The following is a 20,032-nucleotide window of genomic DNA, read 5'->3' as shown; positions in this document are numbered from 1 at the left end:
ATAGAAAGAAAGAAAGAACAGAAAAATTTTAAAAGATTGGCACTGGAGAAATGGCTCAATGTTTAAGTGAATATACCATTCCTGCTGAGGGCATGATTTCAGTTTCCAGTACACATATCAGGTGGCTTACAGTGGCCTGTAACTTCAGCTCCAGGAAGATCAATAGCTCTGGCCTCCCGAGACACATGTGTATAAGCCCCCCCCACACACACACACATAGACACACAAAAATTAAAAATGAAACCTTAAAAATGTAAAGTTTAGAATGTAGTTAGGAATTATTCTGGGTTAGTAAACTGGTGGTTGTAGATCCTCCTCCAAGAACAATGACCTCACTAGCCCTGGGTAATTAATTGCCTAGGTTTCCAGCACTAAGAATGAGTTCCCTTTTGTTGAGTGGGTTGTAAATGCAGTTAAAGAGCTGTTGGTTATACATACATATTCAGTAATACTTAATGGAAAAAGAGGCCATGAATTGGAAAGAGAGAAAGGAGGTACAAGGGAAATTTTCTAGTATGTTGAAGAAGAGGGAGATGATGTTATTATATTATAATCTCAAAAAATACTTTTTCAAAAGATGAAATGGTTTCAAAAAGTTAGCACAACTGGAATTGAGAGAACAGAACTAGAGACTGGGAGGAGGGCTGAATGAGGAGATGGTGACTAATTGGTATGACATAGTTTGGCAGGAGTGGTATGTCATGGTGTGCTACTCCACAGAGCAGTGTCTTCTGATATAGATACTGTCTTTAAAGTGTTTTTCAAGTTTTTGCCATAAAGAAATAACTTAGTGCATATGTGTATTTACCCTGATTTAAAAGCATTACCTATACTTGCATACATACATGCTCTGTGGGTATTGCATTCACAAGCACATACACATATACATATAATTTAAAAATAAACTAAAAACAAACCCTCTTCCTACCAACAAACACCCTAAGTCAATACACCACAGAGATATTGCATGTCTGTGTTAACTTGCAGCCCTGCTCACAATAAAAGTTAGTCACATGTCCATCAACAGATGAATGCATAGAGAAAATTTCAGTAGTAAATAATGAAGCAACGTCATTTTCAGGAATATGGGTGCAACTGAAGACGATCACACTCAGTAAAATAAGTGAGACCCAGAAAGGCAAATATCACACATTTGTTTTCTTCCATCAGAAACACTGGATTTTGTGTAGACACAATTATACGGGAGATATGCATCATGAAAGTAGAAAGGTAGATATGAAACTGGGGAAGGGAGGAGCTAGCGGGAAGGGGAGAGGCTGAAGAGGGAGAGCTGGAGAGAGCGAATACAATCAAATACATAATATTCTTCTATGAAACCCATTACCGTGTACAATGAGCATATGCCAATAAAATAGGTTAGAAATCAATTACAAACCAAATACATGTGAATATGTGTGTATACAAATGCATAGATAGGTGGGTAGACAGACAGACTAGATAGATAGATAGATAGATAGATAGATAGATAGATAGATAGATAGATATTCACAAATTCTGCTCATTTAGACATATATTTAAAGCCATGATACACAAAATGGACTCCTTGCAGGAGATTGTAACACAGTAAAGTTTGGGTTTCTCAAATGGGTTGTAGAAAATAGTTTGTATTTAATTTACAGCTTCTTTATATCCTTAGAAATTGTAGATGGAAGGAACAAGCTATATAGTTCAGATGTGACTTGTTTTGTTTTCCTTCAATGAAGGAGATGTCACACTTAAGAGTATATCACAAAAACAGTCCTGGAAAATGACAGTACTATAACACATCAATATAAGACAAATTTATTATAATAGAAACAAATTAATAGATCTGATGCATTTCATCAATCATACCTTATTTACACAACACTTCTATGTTTCAGTAGCCTATACCTGAAATAATGGTCCAGTATTAAGGCTAACAATTAAGTCAATCAGAAATAAGTCAGTAACAAATGTGTATGTATATTATATCACTTATGTAGGTAGGTAGCTAGCTAGTTCTACCTACCTACCTATCCACCTATCTAATTTAACTATCTAACCATGCATCTCTACAGTTAATTGGTTTAATTTGATAGTGTGATTCAAGCATCAATCTATCAGCCTGTAAGTTAGAAGAAAGCAGTGATATCTGAGAGGCAAATTGTTTAAAATACTGGATAGCAGGGCTTTGGAGATGGCTCAAAGGTTAAGAGTGCTTGCTGCATTTGCAAAGGACCTGAATTTGGTTCCCAGAAGCACAGGCTCCCTGTTGTCTGTTCAGACACTGTGAGCATCTACGAACCCAGGTTAGATGTTTCTGTGGGCTTTCTTGGGGCTGAAACTCCAGCTCCAAGAGATATGACTTACTCTTCTGTCTTCCTCTGGTACATGTACCTAGGTAGCACATACACACACAAACATATAAAAATATGCAGCAGGTCTTTCTTTGGACCACTCAAACAGTGACACTGAAACTTTTTATTAATTTTGAAGGCTTGGCCTTAGCTTAGGCTTTTTTCAAACTAGCTCTTGAAACTTAAATTAACTCATTTATATTAATCTACTTTCTGCCACATGACTTCTTACCACTCCTCCATACCATATATCCATATATCTGACTTTCTCACATCTGGCTTGTGAATCACCCCCCAACCCCTGCCACCTCAGATTCTTTCCCAGAGTTCCTATCTCTCCCTGGAAGTCCTGTCTATCCTTGTCCTGCCTAGCTATTGGCCATTCAGCTCTTTATTAAACCAATCAGAAGGTGCCTTAGGCAAGTGAGATAAAACAGAGACATCTTCATACAATGTGCAAAAAGATTATCCCAACAAAAATAAATACTTTTAAAGCTACCTAGTATATGAAATTACCAGTTTCTTTGATATTCAAATACAGTATTGCAGGAGACACTTGCATGGTGTTTTGAAACAACAAATTCTACTATATGTCTTCAACACTAGCCTTACTCAACATATTTCTTTAAAAAAATTTAACAAAAAAAAAAAAAAGCCAGGCGATGGTGGCACACACCTTTAATCCCAGCACTCAGGAGGCAGAGCCAGGAGGATCTCTGTGAGTTTGAGGCCAGCCTAGGCTACAGAGTAAGTTCCAGGAAAGGCACAAATCTACACAGAGAAACCCTGTCTCAAAAAACCAAAAAAAAAAAAAAAAAAGAAAATTAATGAATCAGGTTTTAAAATCATTACCTACTGATTGCTTCAGAGCTAGGGGTATGGGAATAGAAAAGCCTGGTGTAAGGGAAACTCCCAGGAATATAAAAAGATAACTCCAGCTAAGACTCCTAGCAATAGCAGATACCTAGCCTGAACTGACCATCTTTTGTGACCAGGCAAGACTTCCAGTGGAAGGAGTGGGACACCAACTCAGTCACATAACATTCAACCTACAGTCTGTCTTGCCTATGGGATGCACTGGGGGAAGGGTGGCTCAGAGATTGTGGGAGTGGCCAACCAATGACTGGTCCAGTCTGAGACCCATGCCACCAGAGTGAGCCCACCCCTGACACTGCCTGGAGTACCAGGACCCAAAGGCTGGATGGCCTACAGATCTAGGATAGAATCAAACACAGTTGGGGGAAAATGTAAATATATTGATGCCTAACAATATTCTGCTATACTCATAGATTGGTGCCTACTCCAATTGTCATCAGTGTGGCTTTACCCAGTAACTGATGGAAAAAGATGTAGAGACTCACAGCCAAACATTAGGCTGAGCTTGGGGAGTCCTGCTGAAGAGAGGGAGGAAGAATTGTAGGAGCCAGAGGGTTCAAGGACACAACAAGAAACCCCACAGAAACATCTAACCTGGGTTCATAGATGCTCACAGGGTCTGAACAGACAACAGGGAGCCTGCATGAGACTGACGTAAGTTCTCTACATATATGTGGCAGTTGGGTAGCTTTGTCTACTTGTTTAACAGTGGGAGCAGAGGCTATCCCTAATGCTTTGTCTGGTTTTTGGGAACCTGTTCCTCATACTAGATCACCTTGCCCAGCCTTAATACAAGGGGAGGGGTTTAGTCCTACCACAACCTGATATGCCAAGTTTTGTTGATACCCATGGGACGTCTGCCTGCCCCTTTCTGAGCAGAAACAGAGGAGTGGATGGAGGGGAGGAAGAGGGAGGTGGGAGGAGGGAATGGGAGGGGAAGGGGGGAATTGATTGAGATGCAAAATAGATAAATACAATTAATAATAAAATAAAAGGTTTTACTTTGTAATATTTTTCCCATTAGTTCACACACACAAAAAAATCTTTCAGGAATACCTGAAAAAAATTAAATTGAACAAGAAACCCCAGAAATCAAAATTGTGAAGTAGTGTCATATGTACACATGTAGCACATTGACAGGGAAATAAGATTAATTATTCAGAAATATACTATAACATGTAGCATTAGTTACAGTAGCTAAGTAATGGAACCAATCTATGTACGCATCAATAAGTAAACAGATAAAGAGAATGTGTTGTGTATACATAATGCAATGCTTTTCAGTCTTTAAAAAGAAGGAAACTGTCATTCTCATTAGCATGGATGAGCTAAGGGAAATAAAGCAGGCACAGAAAACTATGCATTGCATGTTTTCAATTATATGTGCATCTAAAACAATCAAATGCATAGAACTGCAAGAGAACGGCTGTTAGCAGAGGGTGGTGGTGGCGGAAGGCATGGCAAGAAGGACCTGGGGCAAACAGTGACATTACAGTTACGCCAGAAGAATGAATTTCAAGGTGACAGTTAATGCTGTTTAGCTTGATCATGCCACACTGCATAGCCTTCCCGTTCTTGAACACCGTGATAAAACATAATGCTACATAATTACATAATCTGTAGAAATAACTTTTAAAAATATATACTTATTGTCACCTCAGCTTTAACGAAAGTCAGCACAGTTCTACTAGGGATAAAAGGGATTTGTCTGTTTTCTGTTTTGTTTTGTTTTGTTTTGTTTTTTTGCATATGGTGCTTGGACAACTGAAAATCCACATGCAAAATAAAATGGCCTTGAATTCTTACCTTCTATCATACACAAAAAGTAATTCAAAACATATCACACGTATAATTGTTCAAAGCACAACATAAAAGTATCCCATGAAAGTATAGAAATGATATCATCATAATTTTGGTTTAGTATTGTCCCCTTAGTTATAATTTAAAAAAAGTGAACTTCAAATACTCACCTTCAAGAAAATGAAAATTAAAAACCCATGGAATGGAAAATAACATTTCAGATCATGTCTACAATGATAGACAAGTAATCCTATTATAGAATGAATTATTATAATCCAAGAATAAAGCCATCAAAACTAAACAGAGGACTGGAAAAAACGTTTTTCCAAAAAAAGATATACATACAGCCATAACTGTATAGAAGGATGCTCCATGTATTTTGCCACCAAAGAAATGTAAGCCACAGCGCTAATGAGATGCCATATAATAGCACCTACAATGGCTATAATAAAAAGAAAGATAAAATGGCAAACATTTCCCCAGCATTAGAGAATTTACCAAGTTCAAACACTGCTAGTGGGAATGTAAAATAGTAAAAATAATTTGAAAATATTTGGTAGTTACTCGAATTGTTAAACAGAACTACCACACGAACCACATCTGCACATATATGCAAAAGAATTAAAGGCAGGGTTCAAACAAAAAAAGTACATTGGCATTCATAGTATTATGCATGATAAAGATGGATACATGTAAAATATACACCAAATGATTTATGAAGCAAAAATGTGGTTCTATCTATACAATGGAATATTACTTGACAACATAAAAACAGATGCTGTATTCACCAATGACTTACCACATGATGCAGCATAGATGAAATTCAAAAGCATGGTAACTGAAGGAACCATTAACCAAAAATCAAACGCTTTATGATTCCATTTATGTGACACTTGCAGAACTATTAAGTCCATAAAGATCAAAATTAATTTCTGGTTCCGCATAGCTGAGGGAGTAAGAACTAATAGGCAAGGATGTTGGATGCTGAAGTCTTTCACACAGTATTGATGGCTGTGCAAAACCCACGGAATTTTACATTTTTAAATGGGTAAATTCTAAGTATATAAAATATCTCAATGAACATGTTAAAAAACAATTGTAGCAAAATAATAATTACATTAACGGAATGGTTACTCTTTCAAAAATATTCTTATTTAATGTGGATGAATGTTTGCTGGTGTACTGTGCGCATGCCTGGGGCCAGTAGAGGCCAGAGGGAGGGCAACAGATCCCCTGAAACTCTAGTTACTGACAGTTGTGAGCTGCATGTGTGTGCTGGAAACAGAACACAGCTTCTCTGGAAGAGCCCTATGTGCTCTAAAACAGAGTCACCTCCCCAACCCCAGGAATGGTTACTCTTTATATATAGGAAGGCAAAACTTAGTTACAACAGGATGACTAACTAGTAATATTCAGAAACTGGGAGAGGGCAGAAGACCAGAAGATTCAAATTAATCAAACATGAATCACTTAATTGGTTTTATTGGAATTCATCAGAAGAAAAGAAGTATCTGTGTTACATAGAAAAGGATTAATGACAAACTTGATATAGTTTAAACACCAATAAGTGTTTAACAAAATCCATGTGAATTCTACTGTTTTTTTCCTGATTTCACCAAAATTCCCTGTATTTACTTAGTCTTTCCCAATCCAAATCATCTTTGTTTCAAAATTCTCTATTCACCTATGATCAGATTCCTAAAGAATTATTTGCATTTAACACCACAATTAACAATTTATAGTGTTTTCTGAAAATGGACTTTCTGAAAATCAAAAATTCTAAAAGGTAAATGAGCTCCAAAATGTGAAATTACCAAATTACCAAGTCTTGTTTATTAACACAAATATGCCAAACATAATATAAAGAAAAATCAAGAATTTTATTTCCCAGGCACAAACTGTGGAGTTTCTTTCAAAACTCATCTTAATCCTCTGAATTGTTATTTCCTTTTCATCGACCAGGCACGTTTCTCAGTTGACAAAATGAAAGACTTCAATTGGAGAAGACTCAGTCCAAACTTTTACTTTCCACCTACAGATTTAAGACGATTTCAGGGTATTATCCCATGGCGAGAAGCATCAATCAATGCATCTAGTTTTGAATAATGCCTGTCTGAAACACCATTATTTAATACAAAACAAAAGTTAAAATTGTCCATAATGCAAGTATCACCTGCTGCATGTAGCAACGTTCAAGAAAAAATAATAGCTAAAATTATTTTGCTCACTCCAGAATCCATTAAAAGCACTCTGTTTTCCACAGAGTTCTCTCGGAAATATTTTTTTGTAAAATGAAAAAAAAACAAAAAAAAAAAAAAACGGGATACTTTTGACTCCAATACACAGTCCAAACTTCAGGTCACTAAAACACTGAGAAATTGCCTTCAAATTATTTGTTGTTTGTTTGTTTCCTTATTTGTTTGTTTTATCCTTTCTAACCAACTATAACAATTACTCATCAAAATTACTGTATATTATTTAGAGTCCAGTAACACAGTTTCTAAAAACATTTATTTAAAAGCATCAAATCAAGTTTTAATTTCAGTAAACAAAGCTATGGCTTCATTATATGTTGGATTTTTGAGAGTACAGTCTTGCAAACAGCAGATAGGATACAGTCATTTGAAGTAAAAGGTGATTGTTTTGAAAAATAAAGTAATACAAGACAAAGGTACAATATCAATGCCTTCTGGTTAAGTGATTTGGGTCATGCTTATCTTCAAAATATTGCAAAAGTTGTTCCTTTTCTTTGGTAGTTGTGTTTTCTGACAAAATCAAAGCATGCTAGCAATTCTTTCCACTTCGACTAATGTGTTCACACAATCTGTCAAAACTGAAACAGAAAGTTCAGCTAACAGGGGACAGTGGCATTCATGATCCCCAGCTATATTAAAGCAGGAGAAGGGAGCCACTAAGCTTTCTTTTTGTCTTCAACAATGAGGGGCAATATTGTATAATGGTTAATTAAAAGCAAGAAGGGCCAATTTAAAATTAATTGCAATCTTCTTACATCCATATTTTTGATTCTGTTATAACTGCATAAGTAGACAAGGAGTCTGTCAGTGGAATGCATTCAATGCTTTTCTTATAGGAAATCAACTATTTTGATCACTGAATATGCAATGAAAGGTTACATCTAGAAGCCTGGAAAATTGGTAGTTCGGGACATACAAGTTGCTCCTATGTAAGAATGTCACAATCACCATAGGAAATTACAATGTCTAACACATCATAACATAACCTGCAAATCCATTTCAGCAACAGTAACATCACATCAAAATATTCATGTTCACTAAAGTTAATGAGGCAATTCTGGAATAAGAGTTTCTTTCTTTCTCTCTCTCTTTCTCCTCTTTTAATTCCTCAAAGTTGAAATGATGATATCCTTACACTACACAGTAATATCAAAAAAGAAGCATATGGTTTTTTGTAAAATCCTTACAGAACATAAGATACCTTGGCAGATAACAATCCTATTCTATGATATCTACTTAGTTTTAACTTCATCTCTCATTTTTCTCACCACCATATTCACATTTTAATTATGCTTGTTTGCATGCGAGAACATCAACTAATCTATTATTTCAACATTTAAGCCCATTTCTTTTGAAGCCAGGAGTTTTATAAAAGCAGTGGAGATACGTTATTTTTCAAGATGCTGAAGGAAGAACACATAACATTCAAGCTTGCTGCTTTGCCTGGGCTTCTGCTTCCTGGAACAAAAAACAAACAAAACATACGTGTAAATGTCAGAAGGCAGATACTCTTATGCATCCTGGTTAAAATAAATTAGCTCAAATTACTAAGATTATTCAAAAGCACAGTAATTATTTCTAGAGGAAAAAAGGCTTTCAAATAATTAGCAGAAGCTTTCATTGTGACAGAAAGTGCTATGGAAGCTGCTGGGAGAGAATAGGCATTAACTTCTTATTCAGCTCTGGACTCTGTATACCAAACAACTAACTCTCCAGGCAAGATGGGACCACTGGTAAAATGGCGGCGTGACTTTTATGGGGGTTAGCAACAGCTTTCTGATTGGACTGGAAGCCAGCCCCACAAGAGGAAATTCATATCTGGCTGTGATCCTGGTAAAAAGCCCATGAGCCGGGAGGTCACAGGTAGTAGGAAGAGCCCACTACTGTTTTGCTAAGTGGTTATGTTGTATTCACCAAATTGTCTTCTAAATGTTTGTGTTTATGAGCATATAATTAGCGTTGCTTATAAACTTGGTGAGAGAAGCTTCCTTTTGCAATGCACAGCGGTTAATAACTTGTAAAATTACTAAGGAAAATGACTACTGAATGCTCAGGCATAAATGAGACATCTGTACCAACCCCTCCAAGTGTGAAAAATCACTTTGGAAAAGAGAGTGAGAAAAAAAAGAGCAAAAGGATTGGGAGGTATGTCTTTTAGGTACATCATGACCTTTGCGTTCCTCTCATGAACTCACGGGGTGGTTACCTATAGAAGATGGGGGCCTGACAACATTCCTTCATGGAATTAAAAGAGGGGTTTATGAGGCCCCATCCATCCTTGAGAAGATACTGGCAGTTAACCATTAATGTTTGCAGTTAACAGCTGCTGAGGGTGGGGGAAGGTAAATTTTCTTAAATGGTGTATATGCTCTGGTAAACGCCTCCCCTTCTATGTTCATATCAGCAACCCCTTCTGAAATTCAATGGGTCACACACAAAGGCATAGAACTAAGAGTGGAATTGTATAGAAAGAAGAGGTTCAGGGAGAGGGAGGCAAGGGAATGGGGTAAATATGATCAAAATACATCATATACTTGTATGAAATTATCAAAATACTTAAAAATTAAACTAAACTCTGAGTAGAAACTAGCACATGCAGCCAGGCAGTGGTGGCACACACCTTTAATCCCAGCATTTGGGAGGCAGAGCCAGGCAGACAGATCTCTGTGAGTTCGAGGCCAGCCTTGTCTACAAAGCGAGCTCCAGGAAAGGGGCAAAGCTACACGGAGGAAACCCTGCCTCAAAACAAAACACACACACACAAAAAAAAAAAAAAAACACAAGCACACACACACACACACACACACACACACACAATAAAAAAGAAACTAGCACATGCAAGCGGGGAAGCAGTTACATAATACTTGTCAAGTGTTTCTTCACATGAAATGCACAACACTTTCGAGTGCTGCACATAAGTGCACATTACTTTTGAGAGAGCAGTACTCGGGAAACATCCCAGCTTGCCACACTCTGTCTTTCCTAATGAAAGAAATTACTGAGATGGGCATCTAAAACAAAAGGGTATTCTACATTCTAGGTAACTGTCCATTAGAATGCATCATATAACCAGGTGTGTTTAATCTCAACACTCAGGAGAGGCAGAGGCAAGTGGAATTCTCTGAGTTCGAGGTCAGCCTGGTCTACAGAGCAAGTTCATATCTAATTTTAGGAATAAAATATAATGTAGGACCAGTAAGACTGCTCAGCAGGGAAAGGTGCATGCTGTCCATGATGCAAGCCTGATGATCTGAGTTCAAATCCTGGAACTCACTCCTCTTACCTACACATGTGCACTGTGGCACTAATGAGCCCTCTCATCACACACACACACACACACACACACACACACACACACCACCACCAACAACAACAACAACAACAACAACAATAATAATAAAATCTTAATTTTAAAAAGAATAAAATATAAACTTTTCCTATACCTACACAGATTTTGAGTTAAGTAATTCAGGATTCAGATCCCAGCTGTGCCACTCAATTGTGTATTCTTGAACAAAGTAAGTTACCTGAGAATCAGTTTCTTCTGTAGAATTATGTGCAGACACTTTGCTCATCAAAGTGACATAAGGAGAAAAAGATGAAAAGGGATATATACAAAGTGTACGGCTCAGTGAACGACTCATTACAGGCATTAATTCTTTCTTCTTTTTCTCCTCACCTCTTGACTGGAACCAAGTCCAAAGTTAGGTGTTAATAATCTTGGGTAGGAATCTCTTGGATGGATTATTTTTAATGAAAATAGGATTGTTTCACATACCACGGCTGAGGCAGATTCTATGGCCACTTTCCACCAAATAATGAATCAGACAAAATTAATGAAAACGTTTCTTGAACCATAACTCTGTTAACAGGTTACTGCAAGAGCCTTTTCCAGTCAAATCCGTTTCTCCTTCAAGACAAGTATCACTGGATTTACTTTTCCACCAAAGTCGAAACTATTTTATTATTATTTCCTATCTTAAAGTTATCACTTTCACTGCACAGTAAAAACTGCCGGTGCTAAGAAATACTTTTGAATTAAGAAAGACAGGGAATTAGTAGTACCCTCTCGCTCTTAGGTACCCCAAGTATGCAAAAGGGAAAATAAAGCAGATTTGTCTTCCACAAGAACATGCTTTATGGAAATACTTTCAGTGCACTTCTTTGAGGTAGCACTCATTTTCAATCATTTTAAAGGGTAGGCACTATTAGTTATTTGGAAAATAAGGAATGAGAGAACGTCACTTCTATTGGCTACTATTCCTTCCAGGCTCCTTTTTGTCCTATGCATAGGTTCTCAATAGATTTAGAGAATTAACCAGTAAAAGCAAATCTTTAACTCATTTTCATATAGTTCTGTCACAAGCTACAATGGTTCCCTCTTATCAATACAGGAGATATTCCAACTTCCAGCGGACACCTAAAACCACAGACATCCTAGTCAGTCTGGATTTTTCTTATAAACTCATAAAAAAAAAAGCATAGTTAGAAATCACCAACAATAACTAATAATAGTGCATTAGAACAATCGTCTCTAATAAAAGTCATGTGACTGTGGTTCCTTCTCTACTGCCATTGGGCATGTGATGCCTACAGACCGATGTGCCAGGCAAAAGGGCAATTGAGATCCTGTATGGAACGGACTGGGACGGTGAGGGATTTCATCATGCTATTCAGATTGACAAAAATCCATGTGTTGTTTCTTCTAGAATTTCCTATTAATGTTTCCAGACCAGAGTAGACAGAACTATGGAAAGTGAAACTGTGTAAGAGGAAGCTGTGATATATTTTTAAATGTCAACATGAGCTCACTTAATGGACTAATATTTTTTGTTGGCCCTATTGTTGCCATTTGTCTCCAATATTATAGATAACAGACATAGACATAAAACATATGTTTAAATTATATATGATTCTCATATTTTATCTATAAGTTTCACTGATGAATTAATTTAGTTGATGCTCCTTTGAAACATTTATCTCCAAAAGTTTGAGATTATTGATTATAGTCTGATTCATACTTTTATCCATAAAGTCGTTTCTATATCTAAGATTACTTCATCAGACTATCTAATATTGAGTGTGAAATTTCTGGGTTAAGGAGTAAAGTAGTATCTTGAGTTTCTTGACAAACATTCGCTTTTCTCATTTTCAAAGAAGAATAACAGCGTATTCTGCCACAAGTACAGTTTCAATATACTTTCCAGCATAGAGTCTTACCATTTTGTTTTACTTCTACTAATTTCACATTTTACTACAATATGGATTAACTACTTGAATTTCTTTTTGGTAAGATTTATGTTTTAAAAAATTCTATGTGTAGGGGTGTGTGTGTGTGTCTGCATGGGACTATGTGCACACATGTGAATGAGTGCAGTCGCCCTCAGAGGCAGGAGGTGTGGAACCAGAGTAACATCTGCTTTTGAGCCACCTGACAGTGGGTGCTGGAAACCAAACCCAGGTCCTCTGGAAGAGCAGCAAGCGTTCTTAACTGCTGAGCCATCTCTCCAGCCACTACTATGTGAATTTCGTATCTGGTACACTTTCTATTCAGCCAAGTCTTTCTTACAGGTATAATACCATGGTGGTTGTCACTAAAAAAAAAAAAAGTGACCAGAATAGAAAAATATTCTTCATACATCAAACTGATCACTTTTAGTCTTGGGAAAATGTGCCAACATTCAAAATTTCTCTTTAATCAATCCACTCCAGATGTCTTTTTGTTAACCCAATATATTAATTCCCTTTACCCAACCCTTCATAATATCCAGTGCTACTGTATTTTATTCCTTCTTCCGGGTTTAAATAATGACATAAAAAGCCATAATAAGAAGCCAAATAACTCCACTGTGGCCTCACACTTTCTGGTCTGAGTAGGATTCTCACTCCCACTCATGGTCACAACCTACCCCTTGGCTTATCTTCAAAAACCCAATTCTTCCAATTCCCCTCATAATTCTAATGTTCCAAAATTCTTCTCAAGCCTCACAGGTAATTCCAGTTTTCCTCAGGACTCACACTGAAGGAAGAAAGTTTCAAATATGAACTTGTGTGGCCTTCCCTCATATCAACATTTCTATTTGCAATCCTTTCCTTGTGCCCATCAATCACATGAGAAGACATTGCGCCTTCTCATTTTCAAGATTAACTCCCCCCTGTTAAGTTTGTAAGTTTGTTTTATCACAGGCCGATAGCCCAAGGAGACCTGTAGCCCATTCCAGTTCTTAGATGCACAAGCATCTCGTTAATTGTCAAAGATTATAATGTGATTCTGCTTCTTTGCCTTCTAAATCCAGCATTCTCTTTGTTAAAGCTATTTCACCTTAAGGCCCTCTCAGTTGTTTTTGTGGACTCCTAAAATATCCTCAAAATAGAAATCTGGCTAGAAAATATCATCCCTCTAATGTTCACAGTGCATAGCATACTCCTACTAAATTCAATTTCTTAAGACAAATTTTTGTAGCAAAGTGGATATGTAATCTCATCACGGGGGAAGGATCAAGGCTGACTGGGATAAGATCCTGTCTCAAAGTAAGAATGGAAAATATGTAGATTAAATTAAATTAAGCCATATTTTTTTAATTTTTTTAAGCAAACCATATCTTAAAATACTGAAATAACCATACCAGTATCCGAGTATGGTGACGCATACGCATGAGGCAGAGGATGGCAGATCAATATGAGTATGAGAGCAGCCTGATCTACATAGCGAGTTCCAAACCAGCTAGGAACAAAGTGAAACAGTGACAAACAAATGGACAAACAAACAACAAAACAAAACCCACACCATTACTTTCCCGGATTTTCCAGTGACCTTGGGTGAAGCTACCAGATACAGCAATCATAAATTGGTCTCAAGCTTCCGAGCCAATCTTCAACCTCCTAACACTGTGCCCTTTGTTTAACATGCCCTATTCTGAGGCCACACTGGACTACATTCTGTTCCCTCACTGTAGGACTATCGTGTGCAGCTATAAGCCCCTATGCAGTGTTTTTAGTCGTTGTCACTATGAAAAATGACTTAGTGTCATTTCAGTATTTTGCTATTTCCAACAGCTCAAATACGACCCACCCTTCTACTGAAAATGTCTCTAAGCTCCTCAATAAGAAATAATGATAATTTTCCTGAATTCTTACAGCACTTTATTTGTGATAGTTATGGAGAACTTACCACAGTATTGAATTATAATGACTTATACACATATTTACTATATAATCTTTTGCACATATACACTCACTAGGTTCTAAGAAGTCTGTAAAGGATTACATCATACTTTACGTTTTTCCACCAGCAATTTCAGTGCTTCACAACGGTAGGAAAATATTTTAAAGGTGTGTTACTTTTGTTTATGTTGCATTTGCTTAACTCTGTGACGTTGTGTTTCTGTGCCTGTCTAAAACACCTGATGGTCTAATAAAGAACTGGCTAGCAGCATGGCAGGAGAAAAGATAGATGGGGCTGGCAGGCAGAGAATATACAGAGGGAGAAATCTGGAAAGAGAACAGATCAAGAAGTATCCAGAGAAAGGGAAGGACTCCAGGGGCCAGCCACCCAGCTATACAGCAAGCCACAGAGTAAGAAGTAAGAAGTAGGAGAATGGGAAAAGTCCAGAGGAAAAAGGCAGATGAGATAAGTTAAGGAAAGCTGGCTAAGAACTAAGCCAAGCTAAGGCCGGGTATTCACAATTAAGTATAAGCCTTGATGTGTGATTTATTTGGGAGCTGGATGGTGCCCTCCACCCAAAAAAAGAGCCAAACAACAACTGATAAATATTTGGTGAGTGAATGAATTCTAATTTTAATTGAAGGGGGAAAGTCATCAGTCAAAGGAAAAAGACTGTTCGTTTTTGTACTCCCTCTGATCTGCATTAAATTCAATGGCTTAACTTGGGTCTCACTAATTATTTAAACAAAAAAAAAACCACTTTCCTTTTGACTTGATTCAGTTTTTACAAAGCCTAAAATATAACATTTATCCATGGGAAAGGAATTTTTGGCAAGGAGGGAGAACTTCATAGTGAGACAAACATATTTACAAACTCTGTTTGGGGAAAATGTAGATGGTATTATAGGTTCTCAAGATTCAAGAAGGAACTAGAGTTTAAATAAATTGCTGAACATAAAATCTATTGTCAAGAGTGGAACACAGATTTGTGCCACAGAGAAAACACATTTTGATTAAATGAGCTGGTATGAAAAAGACCAAATGGAAAAGACAAAGGTCTACTTCAAGTCCATAGCTTTGGGGCATTTCACTGGACAGGCAATTTTGCTTTGCTTTCCATCTTTATTTGGGCTCCCCTGGGAACACTGTCACTTGAAAAATTAATTTGTCTTGGCAAGGAATAAAATGCCAAATTTAGCTGGCAATTTAGTGACCAGTTTTGTAACTCAAATGTTCTTATCATACTCCAAGAGCTGACTCTATCATTTACTCTCACACACAGCTAATGCATGCTGCAAAGGAGAGAATCAGAAACTAAGATGCTTGACGTGCATGTAGATCTGTGCATGACAGCTGCAATAATGGAGGTTTAATGCTGACAGTCACTTATTTGAGAATGGTTATATATCTGCTGCCTCAGGCAGCTTGATAGAGAAGTTCCACTTAATACTGTACTTCCTGTGTACACACTGTGTTCTATGCACATTCGTCTACCCTATTACGGATTAAGTGTATGTAGAACACACACTGCTCTAGACTTAATCTGAATATTTAACAGGGAGAACTTTTACTGGCTAAAAAACAGCAGCAACAAGACAGTCAACAATGAAGTAAATAGAGGAATCATACCTTTGAACCAGGTGGTGCTGTCAAGCCTAAAAAGGCGTAAACTGCGTTATTTTCTCTAGCTTCAAAGAAGGCATCATAGTCCTTTGTGAAAAGAAGACAAGAAGAATTAGCAGTCGGCAACCCAACAAAGAATGAGAGGTGCTCACAATCACTCGACTGGTTGACAGGATCAGCTGTCTTCTTGGGGCTAAGCTCCATAATGCTGAAATTCTGGAAGGGGGAATAGAGAGACTGGCCGGCTTCTGAGACTACGTGCGTGTAATGCCAACTTCAGAAGCTGAAGAAGAAGGATCACTAGTCCCAGACCAGAGAGGGCTACACAGGGAAACACTGTCCCCCCAAAAAAACCAAAGAAAAGACCTCTAAAGTTAGGAGGAAAGAAGTGAGAAAGAAAAGGGGGGAAAGTCCAGACAAAGCATTATGAGATGAAAAGAAAAAAATTCCAAAAATACCAGTAAGTTAGCTTTGCGATAGACTCCCATTTTGAGTTTTTAAAGAGAGTTCTGTGAGAGCAAATATGTGTGTCTTTGCATCTCTATGTGTTTCTTGTGATTTTTCTTTGACTCTTTTTTCCATTTTTTTATTTCTCTCATCCTATTCTGGTTTGCTTGTTTTTATTAATCATATTGTATTTTATTTTACTATTCTTTTTTAGGTAACTGTTTGTTTCCTAACAATAGACAGCCAGAAAGGGTGTGGATTTGGGTGAGTGGGGATATGGCGAGGACACAGGAGGAGTTTGGGGAGGGGAAAATGTAATCATGTATTGTTTGAAAAAAAATCTATTTTCAATTAAAAACAATAACAAAATACAAAGAGGAGAGGATGCATGGAGGGAGAGAGGGCTTTTGGATACCATTTAATATGCATTAGAAGGTACACTGGCCTTTGGGGCAGAAAATGCAGAATGGCTTATTGCACACCACATAGGATTTACATCCGCTTGCACCTCCCTCCACCACCAAAAGCAAACATTTCTCAGCAGCAGATAGCTTATTTCCAGTGGGAGACTGATTCCAATTCTCCATATTTCTGTTCTGTTACTGAATTTAATAGTGATTTCCTCAGCCTGAAATAAAACTAATATTAGCTACATACGTGTAAGGCCAGAAGACCCGTGAGACTGTGCTGTCTTTGCAAAGAGAATGAAATGTTCCTGAAATATGTGCAAAGGAAGCCTTAACCCTGAGGATATAGAATCTTGACATGTCTCAATTTGGTTCAGCTTTACATTGTTGTCCCCTAAGCCACTAAGCCTTCACCAAAACTAGCAAGTCGATTTGTCTACAAGTGTAACTTGTAATCAACAGCAAACATAGTTAAATGTCTACTTTCTGTGTATTGCCTTGATTAGTGTGATTTCTAAATATACTCTGGGTCTCTGACACTTTGGCTGATTTTTTTAAAGCCAAATTCTCAAAACTCGCTGATTTCTCTAGAAAATACGGTGTTACAGCTCTGAGGGGAAAAGTATCCGGCAGTAGGGAGCCAAGGAATACCATAAAGTCACACCACACAACAAACCACACACAAGAGATTTATTGAGGAGGGAAAAATCCAGGAGGGTGGCTGCCTCTGCTCGGGTGAGAAGCAGCAGAGAACTGAGCAGAAGATAGGGTTTATATAGGATTTCTTTGGAGATACAGCTTCCCAAGATGGAGATTTCCAGGATGGGGGATTGGTGGGGTTTCAAGTCCTGAGCTTGGCTGCCTGCATCTGGAGAGGCTGGGTCCAGCTGTTATGGCAGTTAAAGTGTTCTGTGGGTAGAACCTGGCAGTTGGAGGTCCTAAGGGGCCTGACCATTCATGTTCCTTTAGGGGCTTACAAATGCCTCACCAACAGATTGTTTTTACAAGGTTGCTTTCAAGGACATTACTTTTCAGCACTTGGATCTGGACTAAAAAGGCATGGATGACCCTAACAGTTTGGATCTTACCTCAAGAAATATCAGAACATATAGTGCCATACCGGCATTTGGAAGGTAGAGGCAGGAGGATCAGAAGTTCAAGGCCATCAGCTACATTGTAGTATGGGTATTTATTTATTTATTTATTTATAGGAAATTTTGCTTTGTGGAGGATAATAATAAGAGAATAAAAAGATAAATTACAACATGTAGCAGGCCTATTTGGACCACCAGCCCCCAAATCATGACATGGAGACTTATTATTAATTATGAATGCTCAGCCTTATCTTACTCTTGTCCCTTATAATTTATTTTAACTTGTTTCTCTTCATCTACATTTTGCCTTGGGCTTTTTACCTTTCTTTCATTCTCTACGTCTGGCTGGCAAGCAGCTGCCTGGCTGGCTGGCCTCTGGAGTCTTCCTCTCTTTCTCCCTCATTCTCTCTTTTTATTGAGCTTAAATTCCTCCTTCTGCCGGGCAGTGGTGGCGCAAGCCTTTAATCCCAGCACTTGGGAGGCAGAGGCAGGCGGATCTCTGTGAGTTCGTGGCCAGCCTGGTCTACAGAGTGAGTTCCAGGAGAGGTGCAAAGCTACACAGAGAAACCCTGTCTCAAAAAAGCAACAAAAAATTTCTTCCTTTTACTTATTCTTTCTGCCCTCCTGCCCCGCCTATCCCTCTCCTGCCTAGCTATTGGCTGTTCATCTTTTTAGCAGACCAATCAGGTGCCTTAGGCAAGCAAGGTGAAACAAAAGTAAAACATCTTTACATAGTTAAAGTAATATTCCACAACAACAACATGGAAGAAAATAATTGTAAATCGTGCATGTGGCAAAATTTCACATCTAAAAACACATAAAAACCACAAGGACTTAACAGTAATAAAACAAACTTAAACTTAAATCTGAGAAAATAACTAAACAAACACTTAAAAAAGATAGGATGACAAATAAGCACAAAAATGTGTTTTGATATCATAATTTTGATCATTAGATAAATGTGAATTAAAATGGCCAGAAGATACCAAGACACCAAGCTATTTTGTATTGCTTTAATAGGCTGACAATAGGGCTAAGAAGTAGTTCAGGGCTTCAGCATAATACTGGCTGAAATATGCAGCAACAAAGAAAAAGAATAGATGGACACAAAACTTCTGACAATACCAAGAGCTGAAGGGAAAAGCTGAATATCAGGAACCCTTAAACAAGAATGTGAAATGGCACAATCAATCCAGAAACATTCCAAATCCTTTCGAAATTAAAAATACAATCACTGTGTTTGGCAGTACACACAATCCTGGCATTCACCCCTGAGAAATGAAAATTAATGTTCATATAAAAATTGGAAAATAAATGCTCAAAGTACTTATAATTACAATGGCTCAGATCTGAAAACAATGACACTGTCTACCAATGTACAGTGGTTAAATGAAGTATCTGTATAATGACAAACCACTGGGAACAAAGTATTAGTGCAGGCATCAACCTGGATCTCGAATACATCCAATTCACTGAGAGAAGCCCGCATCAAAAGACTACATACAGTATGAATCCATTTAGGTAACATTACCAAAGACAAAATTATAGAGATGATGATAATCAGTACTTGCCAGGCATTAGGGGTAGGATAAAGGAATATCACGAGAGTTTGAGAAATGCTTCTATATTTTCATCATAGCATTAGTTACAGAAACCAATGCATGTGTTAAAATTTATAGGAAACCACACACCAAAAAAGACATTACTATAGTCTAGAATTTCAAACATTAAACTTATAAAAAGACAAGTAATGTAAGTATATTTTAAGGAAAAATGACAAAAATTAAAATATATAAATGAAACAAAAATAAGTACTGGAGGAGTGTGTGTGTGTGTGTGTGTGTGTGTGTGTGTGTGTGTGTTCCAACAAGCTGACTTTAAATGTAGCAGTTGCCAAAGCTAAAAATACAAATAAACGTATAAATTCAAGTTAACTCAATTAAAAATGGGCTGAAATACCTAACTAAGACATAAAAAATAGGCTGAAATACCTGACTAAGACACATTCAAATGAGTATCTACAAAA

The 20,032-nt window shown here is 37.4% G+C and overlaps 1 protein-coding gene across 1 annotated transcript in view; it reads right to left on the bottom strand.

The window, feature by feature from the left end:
* Positions 1 to 6,480: 6,480 nt before the first annotated feature.
* The window catches only part of Sh3bgrl (SH3 domain binding glutamate rich protein like), a 74,281-nt gene continuing 60,729 nt past the window's right edge, over positions 6,481 to 20,032 (bottom strand). The window contains exons 3-4 of the mRNA XM_036175469.1: positions 16,065 to 16,145; positions 6,481 to 8,728 (exon numbers count right to left, since the gene is read on the bottom strand). Of these exons, the coding sequence (XP_036031362.1) occupies positions 8,696 to 8,728; positions 16,065 to 16,145 (114 nt within the window). The 3' untranslated portion in view covers positions 6,481 to 8,695. The remainder of the gene's footprint in view (positions 8,729 to 16,064; positions 16,146 to 20,032) is intronic.

The sequence above is a fragment of the Onychomys torridus genome, chromosome X (genome assembly GCF_903995425.1).
Source record: "Onychomys torridus chromosome X, mOncTor1.1, whole genome shotgun sequence".
Taxonomy (NCBI): domain Eukaryota; kingdom Metazoa; phylum Chordata; class Mammalia; order Rodentia; family Cricetidae; genus Onychomys; species Onychomys torridus.
Note: the sequence above shows the minus strand (reverse complement) of the source record. Positions and strands in the feature narration are given on the sequence as shown.